Source organism: Syngnathus acus, chromosome 9 (genome assembly GCF_901709675.1).
Source record: "Syngnathus acus chromosome 9, fSynAcu1.2, whole genome shotgun sequence".
NCBI lineage: Eukaryota > Metazoa > Chordata > Actinopteri > Syngnathiformes > Syngnathidae > Syngnathus > Syngnathus acus.
The window spans coordinates 9,922,377-9,946,156 of record NC_051094.1 but is presented as its reverse complement, the minus strand read 5'-3'; the positions used below and the strand labels follow the sequence as shown (position 1 = coordinate 9,946,156).

At 40.2% G+C, this 23,780-nt stretch overlaps 4 protein-coding genes across 7 annotated transcripts; 3 read left to right on the top strand and 1 right to left on the bottom strand.

Annotated features, from left to right (window-relative positions):
- Positions 1-115: 115 nt before the first annotated feature.
- Positions 116-3,142, top strand: med22 (mediator complex subunit 22). Of its 2 annotated transcripts, XM_037258631.1 has the most exons (4): positions 121-554; positions 1,182-1,262; positions 1,452-1,660; positions 2,820-3,142. In XM_037258631.1, exons 1-4 carry the CDS (start codon positions 432-434, stop codon positions 3,013-3,015), a joined length of 609 nt encoding a protein of 202 aa, XP_037114526.1. In that variant the 5' UTR covers positions 121-431; the 3' UTR covers positions 3,016-3,142. The 2 variants fall into 2 exon arrangements, with proteins under 2 accessions (XP_037114527.1, XP_037114526.1); XM_037258632.1 differs by lacking the exon at positions 2,820-3,142 and having other exon boundaries at positions 116-554; positions 1,452-2,529.
- A 446-nt stretch (positions 3,143-3,588) lies between these two features.
- On the bottom strand, positions 3,589-5,561 carry c9h9orf78 (chromosome 9 C9orf78 homolog). The gene is made up of 9 exons (XM_037258625.1): positions 5,408-5,561; positions 5,192-5,251; positions 5,057-5,108; positions 4,871-4,941; positions 4,705-4,782; positions 4,285-4,482; positions 4,075-4,211; positions 3,892-3,999; positions 3,589-3,816 (listed from the first exon to the last, which is right to left on the bottom strand). The coding sequence occupies exons 1-9, from the start codon at positions 5,482-5,484 to the stop codon at positions 3,719-3,721; spliced, it is 879 nt and encodes a 292-aa protein (XP_037114520.1). The 5' UTR covers positions 5,485-5,561; the 3' UTR covers positions 3,589-3,718.
- Positions 5,562-5,565: 4 nt separating this feature from the next.
- On the top strand, positions 5,566-9,083 carry nfu1 (NFU1 iron-sulfur cluster scaffold homolog (S. cerevisiae)). Of its 2 annotated transcripts, none has more exons than XM_037258627.1 (9): positions 5,566-5,687; positions 6,133-6,171; positions 7,189-7,271; positions 7,357-7,492; positions 7,826-7,892; positions 7,976-8,093; positions 8,165-8,228; positions 8,318-8,492; positions 8,758-9,080. In XM_037258627.1, exons 1-9 carry the CDS (start codon positions 5,629-5,631, stop codon positions 8,788-8,790), a joined length of 774 nt encoding a protein of 257 aa, XP_037114522.1. In that variant the 5' UTR covers positions 5,566-5,628; the 3' UTR covers positions 8,791-9,080. The 2 variants fall into 2 exon arrangements, with proteins under 2 accessions (XP_037114522.1, XP_037114523.1); XM_037258628.1 differs by having other exon boundaries at positions 5,590-5,687; positions 6,136-6,171; positions 8,758-9,083.
- Positions 9,084-9,474: 391 nt separating this feature from the next.
- On the top strand, positions 9,475-20,893 carry gfpt1 (glutamine--fructose-6-phosphate transaminase 1). 2 transcript variants are annotated; one of them, XM_037258620.1, is made up of 19 exons: positions 9,475-9,569; positions 11,970-12,077; positions 12,658-12,765; positions 12,867-12,992; positions 13,170-13,228; positions 13,316-13,450; positions 13,533-13,594; positions 13,719-13,798; positions 13,879-13,987; positions 14,089-14,252; positions 14,945-15,040; positions 15,511-15,608; positions 15,713-15,833; positions 16,065-16,222; positions 18,030-18,144; positions 18,761-18,888; positions 19,145-19,312; positions 19,737-19,898; positions 20,012-20,893. In XM_037258620.1, exons 1-19 carry the CDS (start codon positions 9,563-9,565, stop codon positions 20,054-20,056), a joined length of 2,049 nt encoding a protein of 682 aa, XP_037114515.1. In that variant the 5' UTR covers positions 9,475-9,562; the 3' UTR covers positions 20,057-20,893. The 2 variants fall into 2 exon arrangements, with proteins under 2 accessions (XP_037114515.1, XP_037114514.1); XM_037258619.1 differs by having other exon boundaries at positions 15,713-15,893.
- The last annotated feature ends 2,887 nt before the right edge of the window (positions 20,894-23,780 follow it).

Below are 23,780 nucleotides of genomic sequence, written 5' to 3'. Positions count from 1 at the left end.
AATAGCCACGAGCTAAAAATATTTATAAACTTCTAACCTGCACGTTCTGAACCATAAGCACATCATGGAGTCTTGCGCTCACTAGGTGGCGGTAGTCACCATACACCGCGGATATTACCCGCCAGTCTCCCACCAGAAGAAGATATCTCCGACTTCGTTGTTTTGTACCCTCACTTTACTTACTATTCTTCACAAAAACGGGGTTAAACGCGGAGTCCTAACATTTTGCATGACGTAGTTGTGCATAAAGACATTTTTGTTTGGTTTTATAAACAGCGATGTTCCATGTGCGTGTCTTGCTAACCTGAAAGGCAACATTTTGCGCCATCGTCGTGTCTTGCTTTGTGCAGGACAGTGCTAGCCCTCCCTGTGTATGAATGCCTTCATGGGAATACTATAGGTAAAGCCAGTATTGACTTTGCTTGAGCACGATGGCGACCCAGAGAGCGCTTCCTCAGAGTAAAGAAAGTCTGCTGCAGAACTACAACAAGAGGCTAAAAGATGACATCAGGTCCATCCTGGACAACTTCACCGAAATCATCAAAACTGCCAAGGTACATGAAGGTGATGGTGTTTATGTTGTAACTTTGTTCATGTACTGCAGTGCCTCCTCACCTTTATTTAGAGTCAAGTAACTCGTTCTTACATAAGAAGCTTGCACCACAAAACCAAAACATCACTAAGAATTGCTTAAATGATGATCATCATTAATCACTTATATACTTTAGTATGAAATGTGGGCTTGTGTAATGTTTTGCACAAATACCTGTATACACACAAGTGGTGAGAATTATTCTGAATAATGCACAGTTTGTTTTTGTAATTTCTGCTATTTAATGGAGAGCATCACTATGTGTCCCTGGCAGCATTAGATGAACAAAGATGTAATTGTGATTGATAAATTATGTGAAAAATGTATTTTCCTGCGGCACCCCAATGATATTTCACGCCTTGGTTGGGAATCACTGTGCCAACAGCATATTGTGGGATCCACGTGCTGCAATTTTTGCAACAGCTCATCAAAAGTTTGGAAACACTGCTGCAAAACAGTGGTTCTGAATTGTTGTTCCCTTGGGACCTGCATTTTCTGATTGTTATCGATCTGTCTACAATCCACTTTTGGGCAAGCAAAACAATTGGGAATCACTGCTCTCAAATGTTGTCATTGTTTTGTCCCTCAGATAGAAGACGAGACACAGGTTTCCCGAGCAACTCAAGCAGAGCAAGACCATTATGAGATGCACGTACGAGCAGCGAATATTGTAAGTGCAAATCCATGGAAAGCGTGCCGAATGTCTATTCATGTAAATGAACTGATTTAAACCATCATTGGATTTACATGAACTTAATGGTCATCGCTTAAATCCTCTTAAAATTCATGTCGGTTTAAGAAATTACATTCACATGCTTTGATAACGTTTCTGACGCTGAAGCATGTGCGGGTTCTCCAGGTTCGCGCGGGTGAGTCGTTGATGAAGCTGGTGTCGGATCTGAAGCAGTTCCTCATCCTGAACGACTTCCCCTCGGTCAACGACGCCATCAGCCTGCAGAACCAGCAGTTGCGCTCGCTGCAGGAAGAGTGCGACAAGAAGCTGACCTCCCTGCGCGATGAGATCGCCATCGACCTGTACGAACTCGAGGAAGAATATTACTCCTCCAGGTACAAGTAGACTCGTTCTCGACACCCCCACCCACCACTGTCCTGCGCTCACCACTCTCCACTAAGCCCCAGAAGCAATCATCATCTTCATCATCATCATCCAGTTGTAGCTATGTGTGAGTGGTGGATACACATGAAACCATATAGTTGCCTTCCCTAAAATAATCTAGTGCCTTACATTCTACTGCTGTTTCAAATGAGTATGGTTGACATTTAAGAAGACATTGAACAAAATATCAGAAGGGTTAAAGCAGTTCTTAAATTATGAGGGGGAAAAAAGCACATTTAAATATTATGATTGCCGTAGATTAGCTGTGTTTCACAACCCTTGAGCCAAGGCAGATATTTTAACTGGTAAAAGAGTAAGGAATTGTACCGCCTGTCGTTGACATAGAGAGATGAACAAAAATACATTATTTGTAGTAAATAAATTATTTTTTTGAAAATAAAATAGGACAAAATGTGAAATTGGCTCATTTGGCGCAGCACACCTCTCTCAAAGTAATGTGCCATAGGATGGTTGGGAATCTCTGGATTAAGGCACCAGGAGAATTTTTGAAAAGAAAAGAAGCGCTTTTTCTGAACAAAAGTATATATAACAGCAGCACACTCGCTTGCCACTTTATTAGGTGCAGTTTTGTCTTTTACATGTTTTTTTTGGGGGGTGACTGTTGCTTTAAGGTGAAATTCTAAAGTCACTGGTCGGATAGACATTTTTGTGTTGTGAATGTATTTCCCTCTAAATATTGGTTTCCATCATCGTGTGATGTACTAAAACACGGTCAATCTTACATGGTTGAACATGTGTGCTAGTTGTGCGCAAAGATCATAATAATGATTAAGAAATAAAGTAGAGAGGAAAACTGCAATGGTGTGGACCTGCGTCACTTTCTGCATTTGCTCGGCTTCCCCTCCCTCCTCAACTAATCATCTTGACAACCGTTGATTAGCATCGGCTGCGAGTTCTTCGTCAGCTTGTTGCCTTCATCAATATTCCGATTCTGGTGCTTGTTGCTTGATCTCCACGCTTGCCTCTGACTGACTGAGCTTTCGTGGCCGTATGAATGTGCTTGTTCTCACTTGGCGCTCTTGTCTGCTCCTCTCCTGCTCCTCTGTCACGCTGATTCTTTGCCTCCCGCTGGCCTTCCGCACCTCAAAGCTACAATCAGTGGGACAGCGCCGACCTGCCCTTGTGCGAGGCGTACCGGCGCCGGGACAGTTGGGCTTCCCCAGGCAGTAGCTGCAGCTCCAGCCAAGGAGAGCAAGAGGAGATGGAGGGACCTCCGCAGCAAGATGTCAATCCTCAGCACCACCTCAACGGACACGCGGGCGCCGCTCCCATCGATAAACCGTGATTTGGGAAGGATCTACGGAAGGAACCTTACTTCCATGGGTAGCTATGCGAAAATTGTTGTGAAATACATTCCACTGAGTTTAATATGAATGTATTCACACAATAAAGCTATTTTGTTTCCAGTTACAGTAGTTGATGATTTCTGTACTGCATCAACATTAAATTAGGTCTTCATGAACGTGAAAGCCATTTGAAGTTTTTCATCTACCAAAGTATGCACATTTCTATCACTTGAAACTGGGTTTCTGGTAATAATAGTACCGTAATATTAATTTGTAACGTGTTCTGCCGTTATTCTGTGGCATGATGCTAATGAAGAACATAAATGGTGGTGGTGTTTTTATTCTTTTTATTAAAAACAAATGAATGGCAGTCATGGAACGTCAAATATTTACATTATTTACATCATCATGGTAGTGAGTTAGGAAGATTCAAACTCAAACTTTGCTTCTGATGCTTACTTATAGTTCCCTTTCCCATCTCTTTAATAGAGAGTATTTGCCTTCTGTTAATTAATGGTACAGTTTCAAGATTTTAGTCTTGCTGAATTTGTGTACACCTAATCGTATATAAAAAAAAAAAAACCTAAATGTAACTAGATCTACCTTGCCTTTTTTTCATCATAATACACTGGGGCAGCCTTTTTCTTTGGCCATTTGATGGGAAGGAGGCTCCATTCTCAGCAGATGTTTTCCATCAAAGCATTAATATCGTCGATTCATCTTCTTGAACTTCTCGTAATGGTAGTCATCAGTAGCCTTTTCGTTATTTGGTCGTTTGCGGAAGTTAGGTGGCTCCGATGCTGTGAAGTGACAAGGTTTAATGAGAAATATGTTGCAAATACCCAAAGGGGAAAAAAGTGTTAGTGGATACTTACTCTCTAGTCCAGGTTTCTCAGTGTCCCCCACGCGCAGTGGTCTTGGTTTGGGTTCCTCTCTATCTCGTCTGTGATGCCTGTGAGCTGCGTTAGAGTCCTCATGATAGACTGTGGGAAAACGAAATTAGTGTGGTAGGAGGACATTTCACCATTTAAAGATATTTACAGGATGTTTAAACATACAGCGATTGTGCTGGACATAGTTGACAGCAATGTTGGTAGGTACAAATGATGTTCCGTTGTCTTTTTTCTTGTTCCTTTGTTCTGCAAGCAGTTTGGCTTTGGCTTCTTCTGTCTGGATGATGTTCTTTATCTTCGCACTGAACAGAAATGAAATGTAAGTTGTGTTTTGTTCTCAAGTATCTTCGTTAAACATGTTGAGAGTCTTCATACTCAATCCCAAGGTCGACTTCAGGGATTCCACTCAGCATTTGATTTGACAACATCTCTTCTGTCTTCTTGGCAGAGTTGACCCGAATGTTCTCAGGCAGCTCATACAGGTGGTCCTCTGCGTTTTTCACCTTGACCTTTTGTTCCTCTGCCTCCACGAGGCCTTTTTTTCTTCTCAGCTCTGTTTCAATGTATTTCATCCTGACGGGACACGTTTATCAAGGAAAATGTTGAAGAGCAGGCTGATTACATTACATACACACAACACATTACTGTACTTGGGGAGTAGAATATGGCCTCAGCCTTGGCATGTGTTAAAATGTTTATTATTGGTAGTAATATTATTATTGTTATTCTTGATAATGATGACTGGTTTACATGATTAAAAATGTAATTTTGTTCTGCAATATCAGAGATGCTTACATGTCAGCATCTTCATCTCTTCTGTTTGTCTCGGCTGAAAAGGAGGTACCCAGATTAAGATCTGTCTCCTCCTCTGTCCTATAAAAACAAATGCAGTATATTAAAAGATATTGCCAACATGGTGAAGATGAACGCAATCACTGAAATTGGGTTTATAGATACTGACATGTCTCGATTCCGATCCTTGACTTTTTTCATGTCAACAACCCCTCCAGTTTTGAGTTTAAAGGGGTCATTCTGTAAAATGAATGATGAGTACATGTTATTCACAGCACTGTACAACAAAAGTGAACATGACAAAAAGTGCATGTTATAGAAATGAAGTCAATATTACGTGAAACAACGTACTCACATCAATCTCAACCTCAGGTGGCAATTTTTCTCCAACCAATAAGGCAGTCACGCTGTGAAAACAATAATAGTTATTGGTTTGTTCGTAAATTTAAATTGAACTTATTCTTTGCTTCAGTTGAAATTGAAAGACTACCTGACTCCTTTCTGACGTCGCCGCAAACCTTGCAGCTCTTTGGCCTCTTCTACTTTGCATCTAAACGGAATAAGAATAGAACATAGACATTTGCTTGAGTGAGAATAATGTAGATAAGTTCATTATGTTTACATTACTAGTTTGCTGTGGCTTAGTTAGCGCTGTTAGCTTGCTCGACGTTAGCTCCGTGTCCTCCTGTAATGTTTAATTTGTTACCTGACTTCCCGAGTCGTTTCATCCTCTTCCACATCTGAAGAGTCTCTTCGCCTCCTGAAGTTTTTGCCAGAAGGCATTTTAATAAACAACTTTTACTTGCCTTCCCTTCTGAGCGTGTATATCGAACAAAATGTTCCTACTAGTATGAGGGGGACAACTCTAAACAGCGCACCACAACAACGAGCCAGCAACTTCCGGTCTCTTCTGTTATCAAAACAAACATGGCCACTTCCAGGCAGGTCGGCAGTTTGCTGGCTCGTTCTGCAAGACTTTTGCGTCCGTAAGTTCTTTTTTTTTTCTTCATCTTCCCACAGGACCTTTTCGTTGTTTATAGAAATTGTTGTAAAACACCGATGGCCACAGAAAAGTGGCTGATTAGCTGCGAGCGGCTATTATAACTGAAGTGTGACGTACGTGATGTCACCTGATTCTAATGACACATGCCACATCGTTATGATTGTTTGGGAAATTGGGAAACTATTTTTGCAAAGTTCTTAATCGTTATTTATTGTCCCATATATGTTTTTGTTGTTTTTTTGTTTTGACAAATATGATGTCATACGGCGTCCTCTCTCTTCTGAGCTTATCATGTGCCTGAAAATGTAATAAATGACCAGGAGAGTTTGCATTCACAATGAATTTACCAGATAAGATTATCCTGCAAAATTTTTCTTTTTTTATTTCTTGTCCCATTAAGTCTCTTTTTTTCTTCTTTGTCATTTTAGCAGGCTCGATGCCCCATGGCAACTTGCTGCCTCTCACAGGTCTGTCTTTGCACGAAAGCAGATATCTGAAACTGATTTGGGGGAGGTTTTGTATGCTTTGATGGTTACCTCAAATATAATACACTAAAAAAAAAAGAACCACACACACACATGCTGCAGTTTTGCTCTGGCTTTTAAAAAGCTCCTCAACAAACCTTAAATGAACATGCATGTGTACCTTTTACCTAGAAATAAATCAACATTGCAAAGGGTTTAGATAAAATCTGAATTTCTTTGGCAATTGTGTTAGGGTGGTGCTCACTCTTAACTTATTTTGCAAGAACCACACGGGAGACAAGTAAGTCCTTTTTGACACCTGCAGGTGGAGAGTCCATTCGTCGCTGTGCGTACAGCGATGATCGAATGAGGTCTGACTCAGGCCACTTGCAGGAGCATTTTTATTGAGAGAAAAAGAGTGGGGGTGAAAGTGGACAGGATGGGGTTGAAGCCCCTGGCCTGCTGATCAAAGCATAGCAAGGGGTCTTTTACGACGTTGTGTAAACAAAGCAACTTTGATTGCTTCCTCTGCAGCTAGTCAATCAGTTCAAAAGATCTTAGCACTTTTTTCTACTACTTTTGTTAAGACAGGACAAACTAGGTTAATTATTACAGGTTACATTCCAACATAATCATACGATCAAGATAATCTGTAAACCCTAACATATTGTATAATAAATCATACACTACAGTGTATGATCACTATTAATCGTTATAAGTGAAAGGTAAGAAATCATTTGTACCTTAAAAATGGTTACGAGTCAAACTGACATGTAGTACAGATTATGTAAAATGTAGAATAGAATAGAATAGAATAGATCTTTATTGTCATTGTCACACATGTACAACGAAATTTAAAAAGTGCCAACCGATCAGTGCAAAAAAATAAAGAATAAAATAAAAAATAAATAGAATAAAAAGATTAAAAAAATACAAGCTAAAAACCACACAGAAGAACACAGAAGAATAGAATGTGACTATTTTCACAGTTTTAACAATTCTCATTTGTCTTGCTGGCAGTGTGTGCCGGAGTGCTGGTTATCACTGGCTTTCACATGACACTGTAATCAAGAGCAGATGGCCTCAGCAATGGTTTGTTCCTGGTCTGTATCTCAGTTTTATGGACGGCCATACTGTCGTTCGTTACGATGGTTGTAATGTGTTTCATTGTGCAATGTGTCTTCATAGGGAGGAGCATGTTTGTGCAGACACAGGACACACCAAACCCAAACAGCCTCAAGTTTCTGCCCGGACGCATAGTTCTTGAATCAGGAACTATGGATTTTCCCAGCCCTCGTGAAGCATACACCTCACCCTTAGCCAGGTGCATTTTACGTAAAGATTTTGATATCATGTGACGTCGTAGAAAATGAGACCACAAACATTATACACTTGAACCTCTTAAGATTGAATGCAGTCAGTTATGGGAAGCCGGACAACCTCTGATTTTGTTTGGATTTTAGATAATAATAAAAAATAAAAAAACATTAAATAGAAATAGTGTATACCAGGGTCAAATTGTTGTGATCAAAGCTTTTGTTGCATGTCCATTACATTTATCATGTTTTTTGTATATGGAGAGAAACTTATTTTATTCTTATTATAAGACATGAAAACCAAAATGTTAATCGTAAGCATTGTTCTGTGTTGTCTGCAGACAGCTATTCCGGATTGATGGGGTCAAGAGTGTCTTCCTGGGCCCTGACTTTATCACCATAACCAGGGTAGAGCATACCAAGTTATACAAGTTAAATAATAAACACAATGGAGTCAAGTTGTCTGGAACATTTTTTGTGTCCCTTTGTAGGTTGATGAAAATATTGAATGGAAAGTAATAAAACCTGACGTGTTTGCCACCATTATGGACTTTTTTACCTCTGGGCTTCCTGTCGTCAATGAGGATGAAAAACCTAATGAAGACACAGGTAAAATCGACTCCATCATGGACCTTTCTTTCAGCGGACTCATAAGGGATGATGTTTTTTACTCTTTGCAGCACCGTCGGATGATGACGATGAGGTAGTTGCTATGATCAAAGAATTGTTGGACACTCGGATAAGGTGGATGGTGTTATTAAGTTGCTTGGATGGTATATAGCCGTCCATCCCTTGGTATCATAGTTTTGTCTTTTTTCCGACATTTTCCTCAGACCCACAGTGCAGGAAGACGGAGGCGATGTTGTGTATCGCGGCTTCGAGGATGGTGTGGTGAAACTGAAGTTACAGGGATCCTGCACCAGTTGTCCAAGCTCCATTATCACTTTAAAGAATGGAATCCAAAACATGCTACAGTTTTATGTCCCCGAGGTCGAATCGGTTGAGCAGGTTGGTTCTGATTCTTGTTGCATATTTGTTGATTTATTTAGCTCAGAGGGGATAGCTGTTGATAGTGTGCAGGATTCTGGGCTTCTTTGCTTAAGGTGCTTCCCTGTGACTCAACCTCAGATAAGAAGGAAGAAAGTGGATAGATTCATTGTTTGTAGTATGTAATATGTACTATTAGGAGAGTTCCGTTTATAAATATGTTCAGCAGTGAAAATTGCTTTTTTTTTTTTCCTTTTAAAGTTCTTGTTCTTTTTCACCCCCTAAGGTGAAAGATGAAGAGGAGGCTGCTGAAATTTGACTGATATACGAGGACAACAAGCGCACATTCCTCAATGCACTGTCCAATAAGTAACTCATATGGCTTGGGATACGATACCACACAGTGGGAGTACTCATTAGCCTTTATGCTAATCATAAAATCACATGATTCAATTTGTGTACAGTATATTCAACACAACAGTACTTCCACATCAGGCAACTTCTTTTTTGCTCGATAGTCATTTCATTTATCAAACATGTCCTCAAACTGCTACTCCAAAGGAGTTTCTTCATTAAACGCACAATATTTATATGAATAAAGTTTATCCATAAACATTCTGCGTTTTCCTGTATCTATTTACTATATTTGTAGATAGAATAATTCAATTTTAAGATATGATTATAAGCATGGTTTGGATTGTAATTTTATTTTTTACTGTAATTATTCTAAGATAGAAGTGAAGAATCATTACTTTTTAGGATATTGTGTAACTCCAATGCGGATTGTAATGTTCCCCTTCTATAACTCAAGAGGAGCGTTGATTTTTGTTTCCTTTGGGCAAATGCAATAAAGGCCTGTCTTTGTGCAGTGACGCTGAAACAGGCGAAACATGGATCCGCATCCGCTTGCCACGTCAGGGTAGACTACGTTGAAAGGTAGGTCTTGATTGACAGACCACTTTGACCAATCATGAGAGATATGGAAGATGCTCCTTGGCTCTGATTAGTCCAAAAAAATTAAAAGGCGGAGTGGATTTGACAGACGTTCCTAGACGCTTGTGTGACAGAAACGGGCAGCCGAACCAGCAGTCATGTGTGGTGAGTGTTGGATTCATTTAAATTTTAAACCCTATTAGTAGAGAGTCTGTCTTTAACTCAAACTGTCAGACGACTGCAAAACCGTTTGGCGTATAAATAAGCTTATTCTTCTTGGAGCCAATTTGAATTAGCCAGAGGTTGCTAACCAAGTTAGCTAACTGAATGAGAACCAAATGATGCTGCGTAGCCACTCAAATATTAAGTCATCAATAGTGGATTCTGACGACACCATGTCGCGCCTATTCACAAGGTTTGGGTGTCAAAACTGTAATTTACTAGGAGTAAGAAAGTCATACTGTGGTACAAGCTAGCTAGTAATAGATTATTGGCTAATTGCCGTTCGTAGTGAAGCTACGCTCATGTTTTTAACTTTCAATCTGCTCTCCATTAATTTGACAGTCATTAATGTCCTCGAGTCAACTTTGCTTATCGACTGAACAAAGAAGGAACCAATAGCAATAACGAGAGATTTTGACACAATAGTCAGTGTTAAAATCAGCGCGGATTCTTTTAATTCTGGAAAGAAGTCTAATGACTCACTCATGTTATCACAACATATTGTCTTACTTTTTGCTTGTCGCAATGAGTGGTAGCTGATTCTGTACCTGTTTCCCATCAATGCCACCACAATCTCTGATCGAAGTTAACGATTAGGTGATATTTTAAGGTTCTAACCCATCGGTGTCAAACGCAAGGCCCAGGGACCAGATACGGACCGCCACAACAATTTAAGTGGCCCACGAAGACAAATTTTGAAGACAAATGACTTTGTGTCATTACTACAATTACAAATTGTCTTCACTTTTAAAATAAGAGATATTGCTTGCAATTTAAAAAAACAATAGAGATATCGCTTGCGATTTTTATTACCATTCATCTTCTTAAAGGATTTGAACAGTTTATACTAGTCTGATTTCAAAACTAGTTATTCGTCAGTTAGTTGTGTGGGCTATACTGTATATAGTTGACGTTGGCAATCTTAATGACCCTCCAAGGGAAACTGACTACGATGCGGCCGGCAACAAAAATGAGTCAGACTTTTTTTCTTTTCTGATAATTTTGGAATCGACTGAGAGAAAACCTTTGTCAGACCATTAACTGTTCAATCCTGATAAACATTGAAAATATTCAATAATTTAACATCATTACATGACCTGTCAAAATGCACAGTGTGCAAAAAAAATTATTTGATCGCTTGATGGTGGCTGCAAATTTGACAACATCCAGCTCCATTTGAAAAGAATAGGGGAAATTAAGTCATTTCAAATGTTTTTGGTTGTTCTTTGGGGAAAGCAAGGTTCAGAGAACGATAAGTGGTTTTATTTTTATAATCATTTAAAAATTAATGTTTTTGTTATGCTTGTTGTAAGTTGCTATTGGTTTGAAATAAACTCCCTTATTCATTTTAGAGTGCAAATGTCCTCCTGAGTATACCTCCCCCACCTAAAAAAATAAAAGCCTCACTGCTCTATCAAATGAAAGAAAGCTCTGTTGGACTAGGACTATTGGACTGCTGTGCTACTGCTTCATCACTGCGTAGCTGTTTGCCCAAACGCACATTGCTCATACTATCATTTGACACATTAAGGCAAATATTTGTACAAACAGTGAACCACTAGTTTAAATAAAAACATTATGTGCCTGTTTTAGTGTATCTAAATTTTAGTTGGTAATCTTTGAACAGCTTTAATGTGAAACTTCCAACACTGAATGTCATTTTGGATCTGGTGGATTGACTCTCCAACTGCGTTTCTTTTATTTATTTTTTGGGTCTTTCTTTTTTTTGTGGTTGCTTTTTTTGTCAAACTGATCAGTGGTTTGTGTACTTGTCTGACAATCGGACATGTCAGTGTTATTTTTGACTGTGTTAATACCAATGTACTTTCCATGATTTCCTGTGATGTGAAATATAAAGAAAAAAAATATGACAACTGTCAATCTGTGAAATGTAGAAGATCGTGTTTGACATCGGAGGGGCGGGTTTTTTGTTGCCTCGCTGTATTTTGTCTGTGTACGCCTCACACAATACCAATGTACGTATACGCACACGCACGGACAGTCCGCTTCATGACGCATGCCTTTGTTCTAACTATGCTACGAAACTCAGTAACACTTGCAAGACTGGTTCTCGTGTCTTTTATTAGGTGCACAGTGGACATGCTCTTTTTTTTTTTCTGCCAAATGTATTGGAAGAATGTGGTTATATCAGGTATGTTTAGTTCCATTTGTTGTCTTTTATCAGTTGCTCTAAGAAATGAAATGACAAGTGAACAATGAAGGGATTATCGGATGTGTAATATGCTAAACAAAAATGTTAGTCATAGACCTGCCTTAAACTTTCCACAGCGGTGAGGCGCTCGACTCTTGCCATCAATGATAATGTTCTTTTCTTCCCTCCAGGAATCTTCGCTTATCTCAACTACCATGTACCAAGGACTCGGCGTGAGATCCTTGAAATCCTTCTCAAAGGCCTGCGACGTCTGGAGTACCGAGGCTATGACTCTGCCGGTGAGACAGAAAACTGTTATCAGCAACGCACTCTGCTTTGTTTATCCTTGGCTGTCTTCTCGCTTTCAACCCAGAGGACAATTACCTTGATTATATCACATAGCTGCTGCCATTCACAGACACCGCACAAAGGAAACATGATTGGCCTTCCCTAACAAAAGTTTCAGAAGGACGATGTGCTTGCCCCAACGTCATCACTCAATAAATCACTTCAAAACATTTCATAAGCATTGTTAACTGTAGTCTTTACTAGTCAATCAAAAAGGAGACAAAAAACTATTTTAGAAAAATGTAATTTTGTCCAAAAAACTTTTGGTTTAATCTTTTTTAGGCAGAAGTCTATCAGTATGACATGTCTTTTCCTTGAAGACTCAATTGCTCTCCAAAAATTCATTCTTCTTCTGTAAACCTGTTTTTTTCACTTACAGTGATGATTAAAATGGAATTACTGTACCCTATTAAATTAAAAACTTTAAATGGAATGTCATTCCCAACTAGCTGCACGTAGATTCATTATTCTAAATGTCTGACGTAAATATCAATGTGGTGTTTAGTGTTCAAGTATTTTGTTTGTTTTCAGGTGTGGGCATTGATGGCGGTAATGGCAAGGATTGGGAGATCAATGGCAGGACTATCCAACTGATCAAGCAGCGTGGAAAAGTGAATGCTCTTGATGAGGAGATCCACAGTAAGCTGAAAGTAGTTGATCACATGACAACAAAAGAATGTCTCCTGAATAGGCCACTGTTTTGATTTAAGGTGTTAACGTAGTCTGTTTTGTTTGCTTAGAACAGCAAGATCTGGATCTTGAGGTGGAGTTGGATGTCCACCTCGGCATTGCTCACACCCGCTGGGCCACACATGGAGAACCGAGCGCAGTCAATAGCCACCCACACAGATCAGACAAGACCAATGGTCAGTGATTTGCTCACCATGTAAATAATTAGTTCAGTTTTAGTTTGTTAGTATATTGGTATTGTTCAATATCTTGATTTTCATGTTCAATGAAGCCATACTTATGGAACAAGTAAGTAGAGTGCGTCATTAGGTTACGGTGTCTCAGGGTTCAGTGTTTTTTGTTATGCTCTGCAGAGTTCATTGTTATTCACAATGGAATTATCACCAACTATAAAGATCTAAGGAAATTCCTGGTGAGCACAATTTCTTCTTTTCCATTCATTTTGTTTATCATCGTGAATGACCCAGACAGGAATTTACTCTTTGATCCCACCCTGCAGATGAGTAAAGGCTATGAGTTTGAGACTGAGACCGACACAGAGTCCATTGCCAAGCTGGTGAAGTACATGTACGACAACCGCGAGAGTGATGACATCTGTTTTGCCACTCTGGTGGAAAGGGTAACACAGCAACTGGTAAGTAAGGGCACGAACACACACACACACAGACAAATTATTATTGATTATCAATTGAAACGTAGTTCACTATACTTCTCAGGAAGGTGCTTTTGCGCTGGTCTTCAAGAGTGTTCATTATCCTGCTGAGGCAGTTGTCACAAGGTAAATAGTCGCTGTTTATTTATACTTTGTTGGTATTGATATCTTGTCATAGAAATTCATGTTTGCTCGCCCCACAATCAAAGGTACTTTGTGAACCTATTTTTTTAACCGTCGTATTGCGCAGGAGGGGAAGTCCGCTGCTGATTGGTGTGCGAAGTGACCACAAGCTCTCAACAGACCATATTCCTGTGGTCTACCGCTCATGTAAGTGCCCATTTCAAGTCGTGTTTGTCTCTTTTGACTTCAGTTGGATTAAGACCTAGTTTCTGTTATTTTTTTCTCAGCTGGCAAAGAAAAGAAGAGCTGCGGTTCCATCCCCAGAGTCGACCAGGACACCTGCCTGTTCCCTGTGGATGAGAAAGCTGTTGAGTATTACTTTGCCTCCGACGCAAGGTAAGGATCTCACGGCCTGCCTATTCAACTACAAGCATCATCGTGCCACACTCCCGTGGCACTATCTGAATGGCAAATCAATATTGCGTTTGTGACTACAGTGCCGTTATAGAGCATACAAATCGGGTGATCTTCCTCGAGGATGATGACGTGGCTGCTGTGACAGAGGGAAGGCTGTCCATCCACAGGATAAAACGCAGAGCCGGAGATTACCCCGCCCGCGCTATACAGACCCTTCAGATGGAGCTGGAGCAAATCATGAAAGGTGAGTTTGGTGTCCCTAAATTGCTTTTTCTGCACCTGCAGCCTTCCGCTGTACTGCCACCATAGTGCCCCGTAATTAGTTATGAAATGTCGCTGAATGCCTTTCACAGTTCAGCTAAACAGTTTTTGTTGTTTATTTTGTCAACATAGGGAACCAAAAAGTAATTGATAGACTTAAAATTTTGAACCAAGTATAACTGCATTTGTATGTACACCGTGAAGTGGTGTCTATACACTGGTTGTCCCGCAGTCGACCAGCAGAGAGCAGAAATTAGCCACTGTTGGCTGGACTCGTGCATTCCTTTGTGGTCCAATCATTTTCTCAGCCTCTTGCCTGTTTCTGGAAGCGATCTGCTGAATAACCTAATTCGCATGACCCAAATTTCTTAGAGTCAAACTGAAAAACACATTTCACTGTTGCCCTTTATTAGGGATGGACAAACGTTAACTCCCTCATGTCCCGTCTTTGTTTTGCTTGATAGAAAATAGTTGTTTTAGCCGATGTGTCAAGCATGTGTTATTGCTAGTGTAACCCCTTACATTTCCAAGCAAGAAGTGAAACACTATATTGTTAGTGGTCCCCAGGAGTTTAATGCGTCAACCATACCTGTGGGTGAGCGCCTTATTAAAAACCATCGTGGGTTTTTTTAACAGTAGTACAAATGTTTCTTTATCTTCCCCTTTCCAACACAGGCAATTTTAGCTCCTTCATGCAAAAGGAAATCTTTGAGCAGCCTGAGTCTGTGGTCAACACCATGAGAGGAAGAGTCAACTTTGATGACAACACAGGTTAGCAATATTATTCTTGTGATTTTCTTGTCTTAATTTTTTTATATAATTTTAAAAGTAGTATTTATTCATTTACCAAAATCAAGTTTTATGTATAACTTGAACTTGTATAACAAAGAAAAATAATATCAAAATACTAGCAATAAAAAACAATCAATAAAAATAAATACCGGTTGTTGCCGCTGTGCACCCATTGGCCTCTAAGATTACATTAAGATAAGAGGAGCAAAAGAAAGTAGTAACTGATCAGTAATATACTGTCTTTATCGTAAAAATATATTTGCAGAAAAAATTGTTTGTGAGTCACCAATTGGCCAATTGGATTATGTGGGATTAAAATCCATGTGAAAACATAACGGATGAAAGATTTCTTTGACTGACTGGCTTCTCTCAGCACATGTGGGCTGCGTTTTAATGATGCGGAAAGTGGTTAAGCATAATGATTGATTGCTTGTTTGCTTTGTTCCCAGTGACCTTGGGTGGACTGAAGGACCACATCAAAGAGATCCAAAGATGTCGACGCCTGATTCTTATTGCATGCGGCACCAGCTACCATGCCGGCGTCGCGGTGAGTAGATACTAAACAGTTTAAGTGTAAATTGTTATCATTCAACTAATTATACAGGCCTGCGCCCAACTTGTTTTGATCAAATGATTTTGTTGGTCCTGCAGACTCGTCAGGTCCTGGAGGAGCTTACAGAGCTGCCTGTGATGGTGGAGCTGGCCAGCGATTTTCTGGACCGGAACACACCTGTCTTCCGAGATGACGTTTGCTTCTTTATTAGCCAGTCGGGTGAGGGTGCAGTGCAGAGCACTGGCCTTGTTTCCATGTCAGGGAGCCAGACTGTAAACTGTTGAGTAATCTGTTTATCGTCTTTTGTGTGATGTCCATCATGAGGTTTCTTTGGGATTTGCTCAATTACAGCCTTGTGTGCATCACTCTCTACCAAACTAACAATCAAAATCACAACCTTTACATAAATGTTCTGTTGCATCTCATGTTTTCTTACATGTCATCCCTCAGGTGAGACTGCTGATAGTCTGATGGCCCTGCGCTACTGCAAGGAAAGAGGGGCTCTGACTGTGGGCATCACGAACACGGTGGGCAGCTCCATCTCTCGGGAGACTGACTGTGGAGTCCACATCAATGCCGGACCTGAGATCGGAGTGGCCAGCACTAAGGTGAGGCAGGAGAGAGTTGGTGCTCTGCACATTTGCCAATGCCAAATGTCTGGGTTGCTATACCATGGATGTTTTTTCCAAAACAAAAGTCCAACTCAGATTGCTTCCAATTTCCAAATTCTTCCATATGAAGTTATAGAATATACTCGATGTATTTCAGTCAGTTAAGTTAGCCACTATTGATAGTGACGATCATAAAAACCTTCTACCACTCAATGACGAAAATGTCATGCAAAGTTGAATTGCATCCTGCAAGCACTTAATGTATCTCATTAATTTTTTTTATTTGTATTTTTTTTCTCACGAGTGTAAAGATATTTTCTGTTTTGACTTGGATAAGAAGTGACATTGGGTAGAAATATCGAGTGCTTTGAATATCTTCCTGTATTCTTCAGATCAGTTTCCATTAAAATAAGTTTTACATAGGAATTTAAAAAATACATATTTTATGTCATTGGTTAGATAACTTTAAATATCAATCTCTTCTATAAATGGGCTGTCGCATCTGTTATAAACTGCTGTTTCGAAACAAAACGTTATCCATCCCTGTTCCATACCAAGATATGGCCGTGCAATGTATACAACATCATCTTATAAGTGAAGCCCACACCTGGAAACTGTGGATGAAACCCAGATGTCTCAATGGACAGTAGCCCAAAACCTGATAACTTAAAGGGCCAGTATTGTGATAGTTTTGTATTCGACCTCATTAGGTTGTGCAGGTGGGCCATATTATGAGGCCAGTGAGTGCATATATACACAATGGCACGCAACTAAAAATATCTGGGATTATTTGTTTAAAGAGAGCCAATGACGCAGGTTCCGTCCTGGCCCGGCCCTTGCACTTGGCTCAGGGACTTGAGCGGCTTGCTGCTCCAGAGCCTGCAAGCACGCCTCGGAGACGCCATCATTTACTGCTTGGCTGCCTCGACCCAAGCAGCGCTGCACAACCACATTTGCCAAATCACTGGAGAACATGTGTCACAACGTGAATCTAGAGCACTGCAATTTGACGTTTTTAGAGCTAAATTAATAAAAAATATCATTTTAAACACTTTTGTCATGGGTTGTCCGATTTGGCAGGTCAACTGACAGTGAGTGGAAGACTGTGACTGTACATTTGGGGAATTTCAACTTGGAAAAAACGATTTCAGAGGGATCTTAGTTTTGTTTCAGCTGCATAAAAGCGTGGTCATCATTTTTAGATAAAGGTCAGCGTGTTCCACATGAATTACACTGTGCACCATTTGATCACATTTTTGGGCGGCACATTCGGTTATAGAACTGAGGGACCACAATTTAAAAAAATAAAAATAAAAATCGTAAAGGTTTCACAATTATTTTTTGGGCATCGGGTCTTATGTAATGAACTGGCTTCAGGTGAACATTGTCTCTCCCAAACGGATATAGGTCTCTCAACTTAAGGCGAGATGAAGAAACAAAGCGCACATTGCTGATGACAGCAGACTTTTGTATTCCCCAAGTTTCAAGCAATTGTTCAGGATGGGCGTTGGTTTTGATTTAGCTCCACATTTGCCTGCACCCACCTCAACTTTCTATTCTCATCTGTTGTGCATTATTAGGTGGAGACAAAATTCATTATCAGGACAGCAGAAAAGAGATCATAGTTTCAGAAATGTTGCTTTAAGCGAGATTGTATTCCTTTTTTGTATGTTTTGGGAGATTTTCATCCACTTGGAGATTTTTGTTAATCAGTGTCATTGTGGTCGTATCAGCTTGCATTGTGTGTCAATGAGAGAAGGCTACACTCAACATTCTATCTTCCTTTTTTTTTTTTTTTTTTTAGGCCTACACAAGCCAGTTTGTGGCCCTCATTATGTTTGCTCTGATGATGTGCGCTGACCGGATTTCCATGCAGCCAAGACGCCGTGACATCATCCAGGGTTTGAAGGTGCTTCCGGGTAAGTCAAAGATGCTGGGCTTTACAGATAAAAAAAAAAAAAAAAAAAAAAAAAAAAAAAAAAAAAAAACCATCGGAAACTTCATTGGGTTCACTGAATGAAATCCTCCCAAATTTTATAAGGCATGCAAGGGCCCAAAGTGAAGAGCCACATGCTGAGCCAGTGAAAGTAACTGAACTGAACTGGACAATTGTGAAAAATTACAGCTGTTGATCCCGCACATCAGGCAATTGACCCCAAATATGCACTTTCTCCAGTGAAATAACTGCACCTGCTAGTGTTTTCATCAGGAAAAAGGTTTTGATGCACCACATATACTGTAGTCAATCATTTGATTGAACCACAAAGAACATGGCGCGATTGTCAAAGAAAGAAATGATTCTGGCTGCTGTAGCTATGAAACTATTATCCAAAGAGAGGAAACAGGTGAGAAATAAATGCAGTCCATTGACCAAACGTGTGCATTTCCACAACAGACTCTCTGCCAGCATCAGGCTGTTTGGCCATTCTGCTGTTCATAGTCAACATTCCGATCGGACACTTCACACGTGTGTACTTTGCACCACATGTTTCTGACTTCAAATCCTAATTTGTTTCCCCCTCCCGTGTGCATCAGACCTGATCAAGGAGGTCCTCAGTTTGGATGATGAGATCCAGAAGCTGGCGACAGAGCTGTACCAGCAAAAGAGTGTACTGATCATGGGCAGAGGCTACCATTATGCTACCTCCTTGGAAGGAGCCCTGGTGAGAGAAAAAACAATCATCCTTTCCCCACTGACTACGTGTCTTATTTATTTATTTCCCCCCCTTATCACACTCAAGCTTTTTCTTCTAATGAGTTCAATATCTCTGGAGGAGAACATAGAATGTGTCACTCCTTTCAGCATATGTTTTTTGTATTTGCGTAAGTGACCAACTGTGCGTTTCATTCCTCCTGACTAATAAAGTTATTAGTTGCCGACGTACTAAGTGTTGAACTTCAGCGACTTTTCTTCCCCAGAAAATCAAGGAGATCACATACATGCACTCTGAGGGCATCCTGGCTGGGGAGCTGAAGCATGGCCCTCTGGCTCTTGTGGACAATCTCATGCCAGTCATCATGATCATCATGAAAGACCACACATACGTCAAATGTCAGAACGCCCTGCAGCAAGTTGTCGCCCGCCAGGTAGGACGGACTATACCAATCGCTTCAATGTGGACGCTCAAAAATATTGTGTTAATGATTTTTTTTTTCTCACTTAATAATCCGACGGCAATAGAATTTTTCAAAACAGGAACTTGTCAGAGTTTGCAAGTATACCTACTTTTTCATGATGTTATCCAATGAAAACCTGCACATTGGGGGAATTTCTTTGTTTTGGGATTTATTGAGATGGAAAACATGCACTTTTATTGCTCTTTGGACAAATGGGGGAAAAATATTTGGCCTTGTGGCGCACCTTTTGTAACATGACATCATCACTATTGGATAGCAGGACCACATGACGTTATCGGAGGTGTAAGACTGATGGAACAGATTTTTTTTTTTCCCTAGCCATTTTTACCAGTGATCTAATTATGTTTTTTATTTCATTGTTTTGCTTTGACAGGGCCGCCCGATCATAATCTGCGACAGAGACGATTACGAGAGCATCAGCAACTCGGGCCGCACCATCAAAGTGCCTCACTGCGTGGACTGCTTGCAGGGCATCCTGAGCGTCATCCCCCTGCAGCTGCTCTCCTTCCATCTGGCAGTGCTCCGAGGCTTCGACGTAAGTGCTTTAGGCTCGCCCCGCCCGCGCTGACACCAGTTATATTTGTGAGGGTTAAAAACTGAAAGTGTGAAATGCTTAAGATGAAAGTGGATTGTGCTGTGTACACTTAGGTGGACTGTCCTCGAAATCTAGCCAAGTCAGTGACAGTGGAGTGAATGGGCCCATTCGTCACCATGTGGTGGGCTGGAGGACACGTAGACATGGCGAGGGACTGAAGAACAACATGTCCCCATTTATGTGTCTGGTTTTGTACGTCCTGTCCTCTTTTATGCATTTTACCCATATCTGGCTGTTTCATCTCTGTTGGACTTCTTAGTGTTGTAGTAGACTGGCGACGGTATGGGCTGGCACTCACGTTATCCACCTTGCTCTGACTCGGTGTGCCAATAAGCATCAAAATGAAGCTTCTTTCTTCTTCTTAATGCGGCAAACTGGTGGGAGTAGTTTATTTCATCGAGAGCGTCTTGAAGCCAATGTTACTATGAACAACGTTTTGCCTCTTCTTTCAAGTGCTTTTATTAGTCATTTAGTTGGCGTCTTTCTGTTTTCAGGTGTCAAATTTCAAGCCATGGTAGTCATAAATGGTGCCACTTTGAAGCTGTTTGATTTATGTGCACAACTTTCACTGAAGTAGCAGCATTTGCGTGAGTGCTCTCGCTTCATGATCAAATAGTTTTATGTTCTTTATACATGTTTTTTTTTAATATTTAAATTACACAATTTCCTATTTAATGTTGACTAATACCTGTTCTTGTACAAGAACAAGACTTGATTCTCTACTTTGTCATACGACACAATGAAGTTACTGCCAGCCCACACCCATCATGACTACTGCAAATGCAATGTTGAGACCATTTGTAACTATTAATTTGATATCTTTTTTTCCATTTTCTTGTGGGAATTCAGAATTTTGTATCGTTACTCTGACTTAAAAAGTGAATGTTAGTCTTTTGAAGAAGAAAAAAAAAATAGTCCTCTCAACCCAAACACTTCATGTTTGGGCCGCTGGAAACCAAAATACGTGTATTTGATATGCACGTGTTTATGGTGTGTTTGTAGACACATGTAATGAAGATGCTTCAAGGCCTTAGACGGCTCACACACTGTCACCACATGTATTAGATGCTGACAAGGAGAGAGATTGATGTAATTCATACACATTTGTGAAGGAACGGGAGCTGCTATTGTTACCATTTTTACATTTGCTTTCTACATTCCTCGCGCTTCTGCAATCGGGCCTTAATCTCAATTTACGCATGTATCCTAAACATTGAGCTTTGGTTTGTATGCCAGGTTTGAAACCCGTGTCATTAGTGAGCAAAACTGTCTTCTTTCAATTCAGTGATGTTACAGATATTAGTGTTACAGATATTAGTGGGATACTATTTAGCATCCCAGGTGATATAATAAAGAGTACACCGGTTCTTTTTGTGAGCTCAATTGACAAATGTATACTATTCCGGATTCATTCCAATAAAGACTTTTATGATGTATAAGCTCAATATGTTTATGTTGGATTTTTGTACAATTTAAAATTACAAAAAGAGCATATTGTGCAAGAACATGAAAATTATGTTGCCAATTGAGTGTTGTTATTATTTGTTGGATGGATATTGGGTGGATCATAGCAACTTTCTGGACTTGGGGATAAACATGGACAATAGGCCAAAGTCAGTCATCTCAGTGCTAAAAGTACAAATAGAGCCAAATGATGATCTAATACCCAAGAAGATCATGTATACTATGAGACTGCCAAGACACCAGTGAGCGTTAAAGTATGTCTTATACTGAGTACCATTGGTTGGATGTGTGTGCATTACAGAAGGTGACCGTATATGTCAGGATCAAAGAAGAAGTCGTTTTAAAGGCGTGAAAACTCATAAGGGCCGCAGATGTCTCCAAGATGGTGCAAATGAGGTCAGTGAAAGGTGTCTGATGAGGTTGAGATGTTGTAGTCTTCACAAGCGTCACATTTCAATCCACTTTAGCACCAGGTTATGACACATGTTCATTTTCCTTATATGTGGTCTATTCTTGACCCAGCAATTTTAAAAGTGCTTAGTATTTTACTTGTGTTTTTGTGTAAGTGCTTCTACTTTATCTCAGTTAAAATATGAAAAATAATTATTATATATATATAATATTTATACTTCATTACTTCCAGCCAGTAACATGTTTTCAGGGATTCTTTGCAGCTGCTCGTGCAGTCACCCACAAAGATTCAATGTTGGTGACTTTCCTCAATGTGAGACGTGGCCTGAGCTCGTCATTGCACTCGCCCGCCAAACCCCGCCTGACGCCATTAGCACCATTTCGCCTTTCCTAAGGTCTGTCCATATTTCCAGAGGATTAGTCGGGCTCTGCTATTTTCCGTGATGGCTCATGCACATGTGTGCATAATGCAGTATGTGAACATCTGGAGCTGGTTAGCCATATTGGTGAAGTTAGACCCCCCCCTCCCTCACAGTCTGCATTGCGTAGGCTGCACTGCAAAGCCTCAGTGTATGAACCCGTTGATCCGCGTCACTGTGTCACCGTGCTTGAATGCAACAATCTCGATAATCAACTGAGGGTTTTGTCAGAGCCTTTACTAAAATGGGAGCCAGGTGAAAGTAACAACAGTAAAGCAAAAACACACAGTATCAAACCATTTTTTTATTTTGATGCCATTTAGATTGGCAACCTGCAGCAACATTGTAGAGTGATTAATCTCACCATCATAACACCAAAACAAATCTTTACACTGAGCATTGTACATGCATGCTCAGCAAAGTTCATACAACAAATAAATGATGACTATACTATAATTAACCCATAATTGGTGCACATTTATAGCCACGATAAATTTGAAATACAAACGTATCGAAACACACAATGAGTAGGGAGGGGACCGATAACCGATATTAGGCTGATACCGACCTCGCTTTAAGGTCAGCAGTAGGTGGTACTACACTGTGGCAGATTGACACATTACTGAATCATCATCTGTATCAGAAAGAAAGCCATTACATATGAACTGTAAGGGTGAAGCTAGACATAGTGATTGGTGGAATGAAAATTGTTAACTTCTGTGAATAGTATGTGTAACTACCTCACATTAGCCATTTTTTCCTGTCTTTCTTTCTTATTTCCTAACAACAACGCAATGCAGCTGTAATTTATACTTTCTTAAAAGCAACCAGGTTTTAGTTTGACACTCAGTATGTTTTGAAGGACTTTACAAGGCTGAAGGTGAACTGTATGTTAAGAAATGAGGCAGTATGGTAAGGCTTGTGACCATGACCATGACCCTAAACAAAAATGGACGGATGGAACTGGTTATTTCTGTCAATGATCAGGCACGACCCCGGATTGCGACCAGTCTTTCTCCACATCTTGATGGAATGAGCATCTGCAATCGCAGAGTTGAGCATCTGCAATCGCAGAGTTGAACAACAGCAGTCATACAAGCGCCAAATGTCATGTCCAAGTCTCGGTTGTTTACTGTGACGTGCATAAAAGCAGGCCAGCTGTGACTCGCATCATGCTGCTTCAGCACAATGAGGAACGTGATGAGGATGCTGAAAAACTCAGTGTGGTCCACACACGCAAATTAAAAGCGAATAGGAAACATTGGTAGTTCTCAAACTGTCTGCATTATCATATATAAGAGCCAACGCATCAATTAAAACATACTAAACCAATTTTCCTGCCTACACTAGCTTTGGACCAATTAAAAGTTGTCACTATAGAGACCAAATTGAAAAGTTGCCCACACTGACTGCTTTTATAAACTTGCTGGTCTATGTCGACCCTGTGCACACCAGCACTGAGCAATAATGGATGTAAAAATGTCATTTAATTCAATTTAATTTGTTCTTTCCAAAGGGACCCTTGGAC

Bases quoted from the DNA above. Each gene is read 5' to 3' on its own strand.
- c9h9orf78 (XM_037258625.1), bottom strand. From the start codon at position 5,484: ATGCCTTCTGGCAAAAACTTCAGGAGGCGAAGAGACTCTTCAGATGTG. The intron at 5,109-5,191 runs GTAGTCTTTCAA...TTGTTTTCACAG, and splicing joins CGACGTCAGAAAGGAGTCAG to CGTGACTGCCTTATTGGTTG. The intron at 4,000-4,074 runs GTATGTTTAAAC...GTTTTCCCACAG, and splicing joins CTATGTCCAGCACAATCGCT to TCTATCATGAGGACTCTAAC.
- nfu1 (XM_037258627.1), top strand. From the start codon at position 5,629: ATGGCCACTTCCAGGCAGGTCGGCAGTTTGCTGGCTCGTTCTGCAAGA. The intron at 7,272-7,356 runs GTCTGTATCTCA...GTGTCTTCATAG, and splicing joins TCAGCAATGGTTTGTTCCTG to GGAGGAGCATGTTTGTGCAG. The intron at 7,493-7,825 runs GTGCATTTTACG...TGTTGTCTGCAG, and splicing joins TACACCTCACCCTTAGCCAG to ACAGCTATTCCGGATTGATG.
- med22 (XM_037258631.1), top strand. From the start codon at position 432: ATGGCGACCCAGAGAGCGCTTCCTCAGAGTAAAGAAAGTCTGCTGCAG. The intron at 1,263-1,451 runs GTAAGTGCAAAT...CGGGTTCTCCAG, and splicing joins ACGTACGAGCAGCGAATATT to GTTCGCGCGGGTGAGTCGTT. The intron at 1,661-2,819 runs GTACAAGTAGAC...CGCACCTCAAAG, and splicing joins GAAGAATATTACTCCTCCAG to CTACAATCAGTGGGACAGCG.
- gfpt1 (XM_037258619.1), top strand. The intron at 13,229-13,315 runs GTGAGCACAATT...CCCACCCTGCAG, and splicing joins AAGATCTAAGGAAATTCCTG to ATGAGTAAAGGCTATGAGTT. The intron at 15,609-15,712 runs GTGAGTAGATAC...TTGGTCCTGCAG, and splicing joins GCTACCATGCCGGCGTCGCG to ACTCGTCAGGTCCTGGAGGA.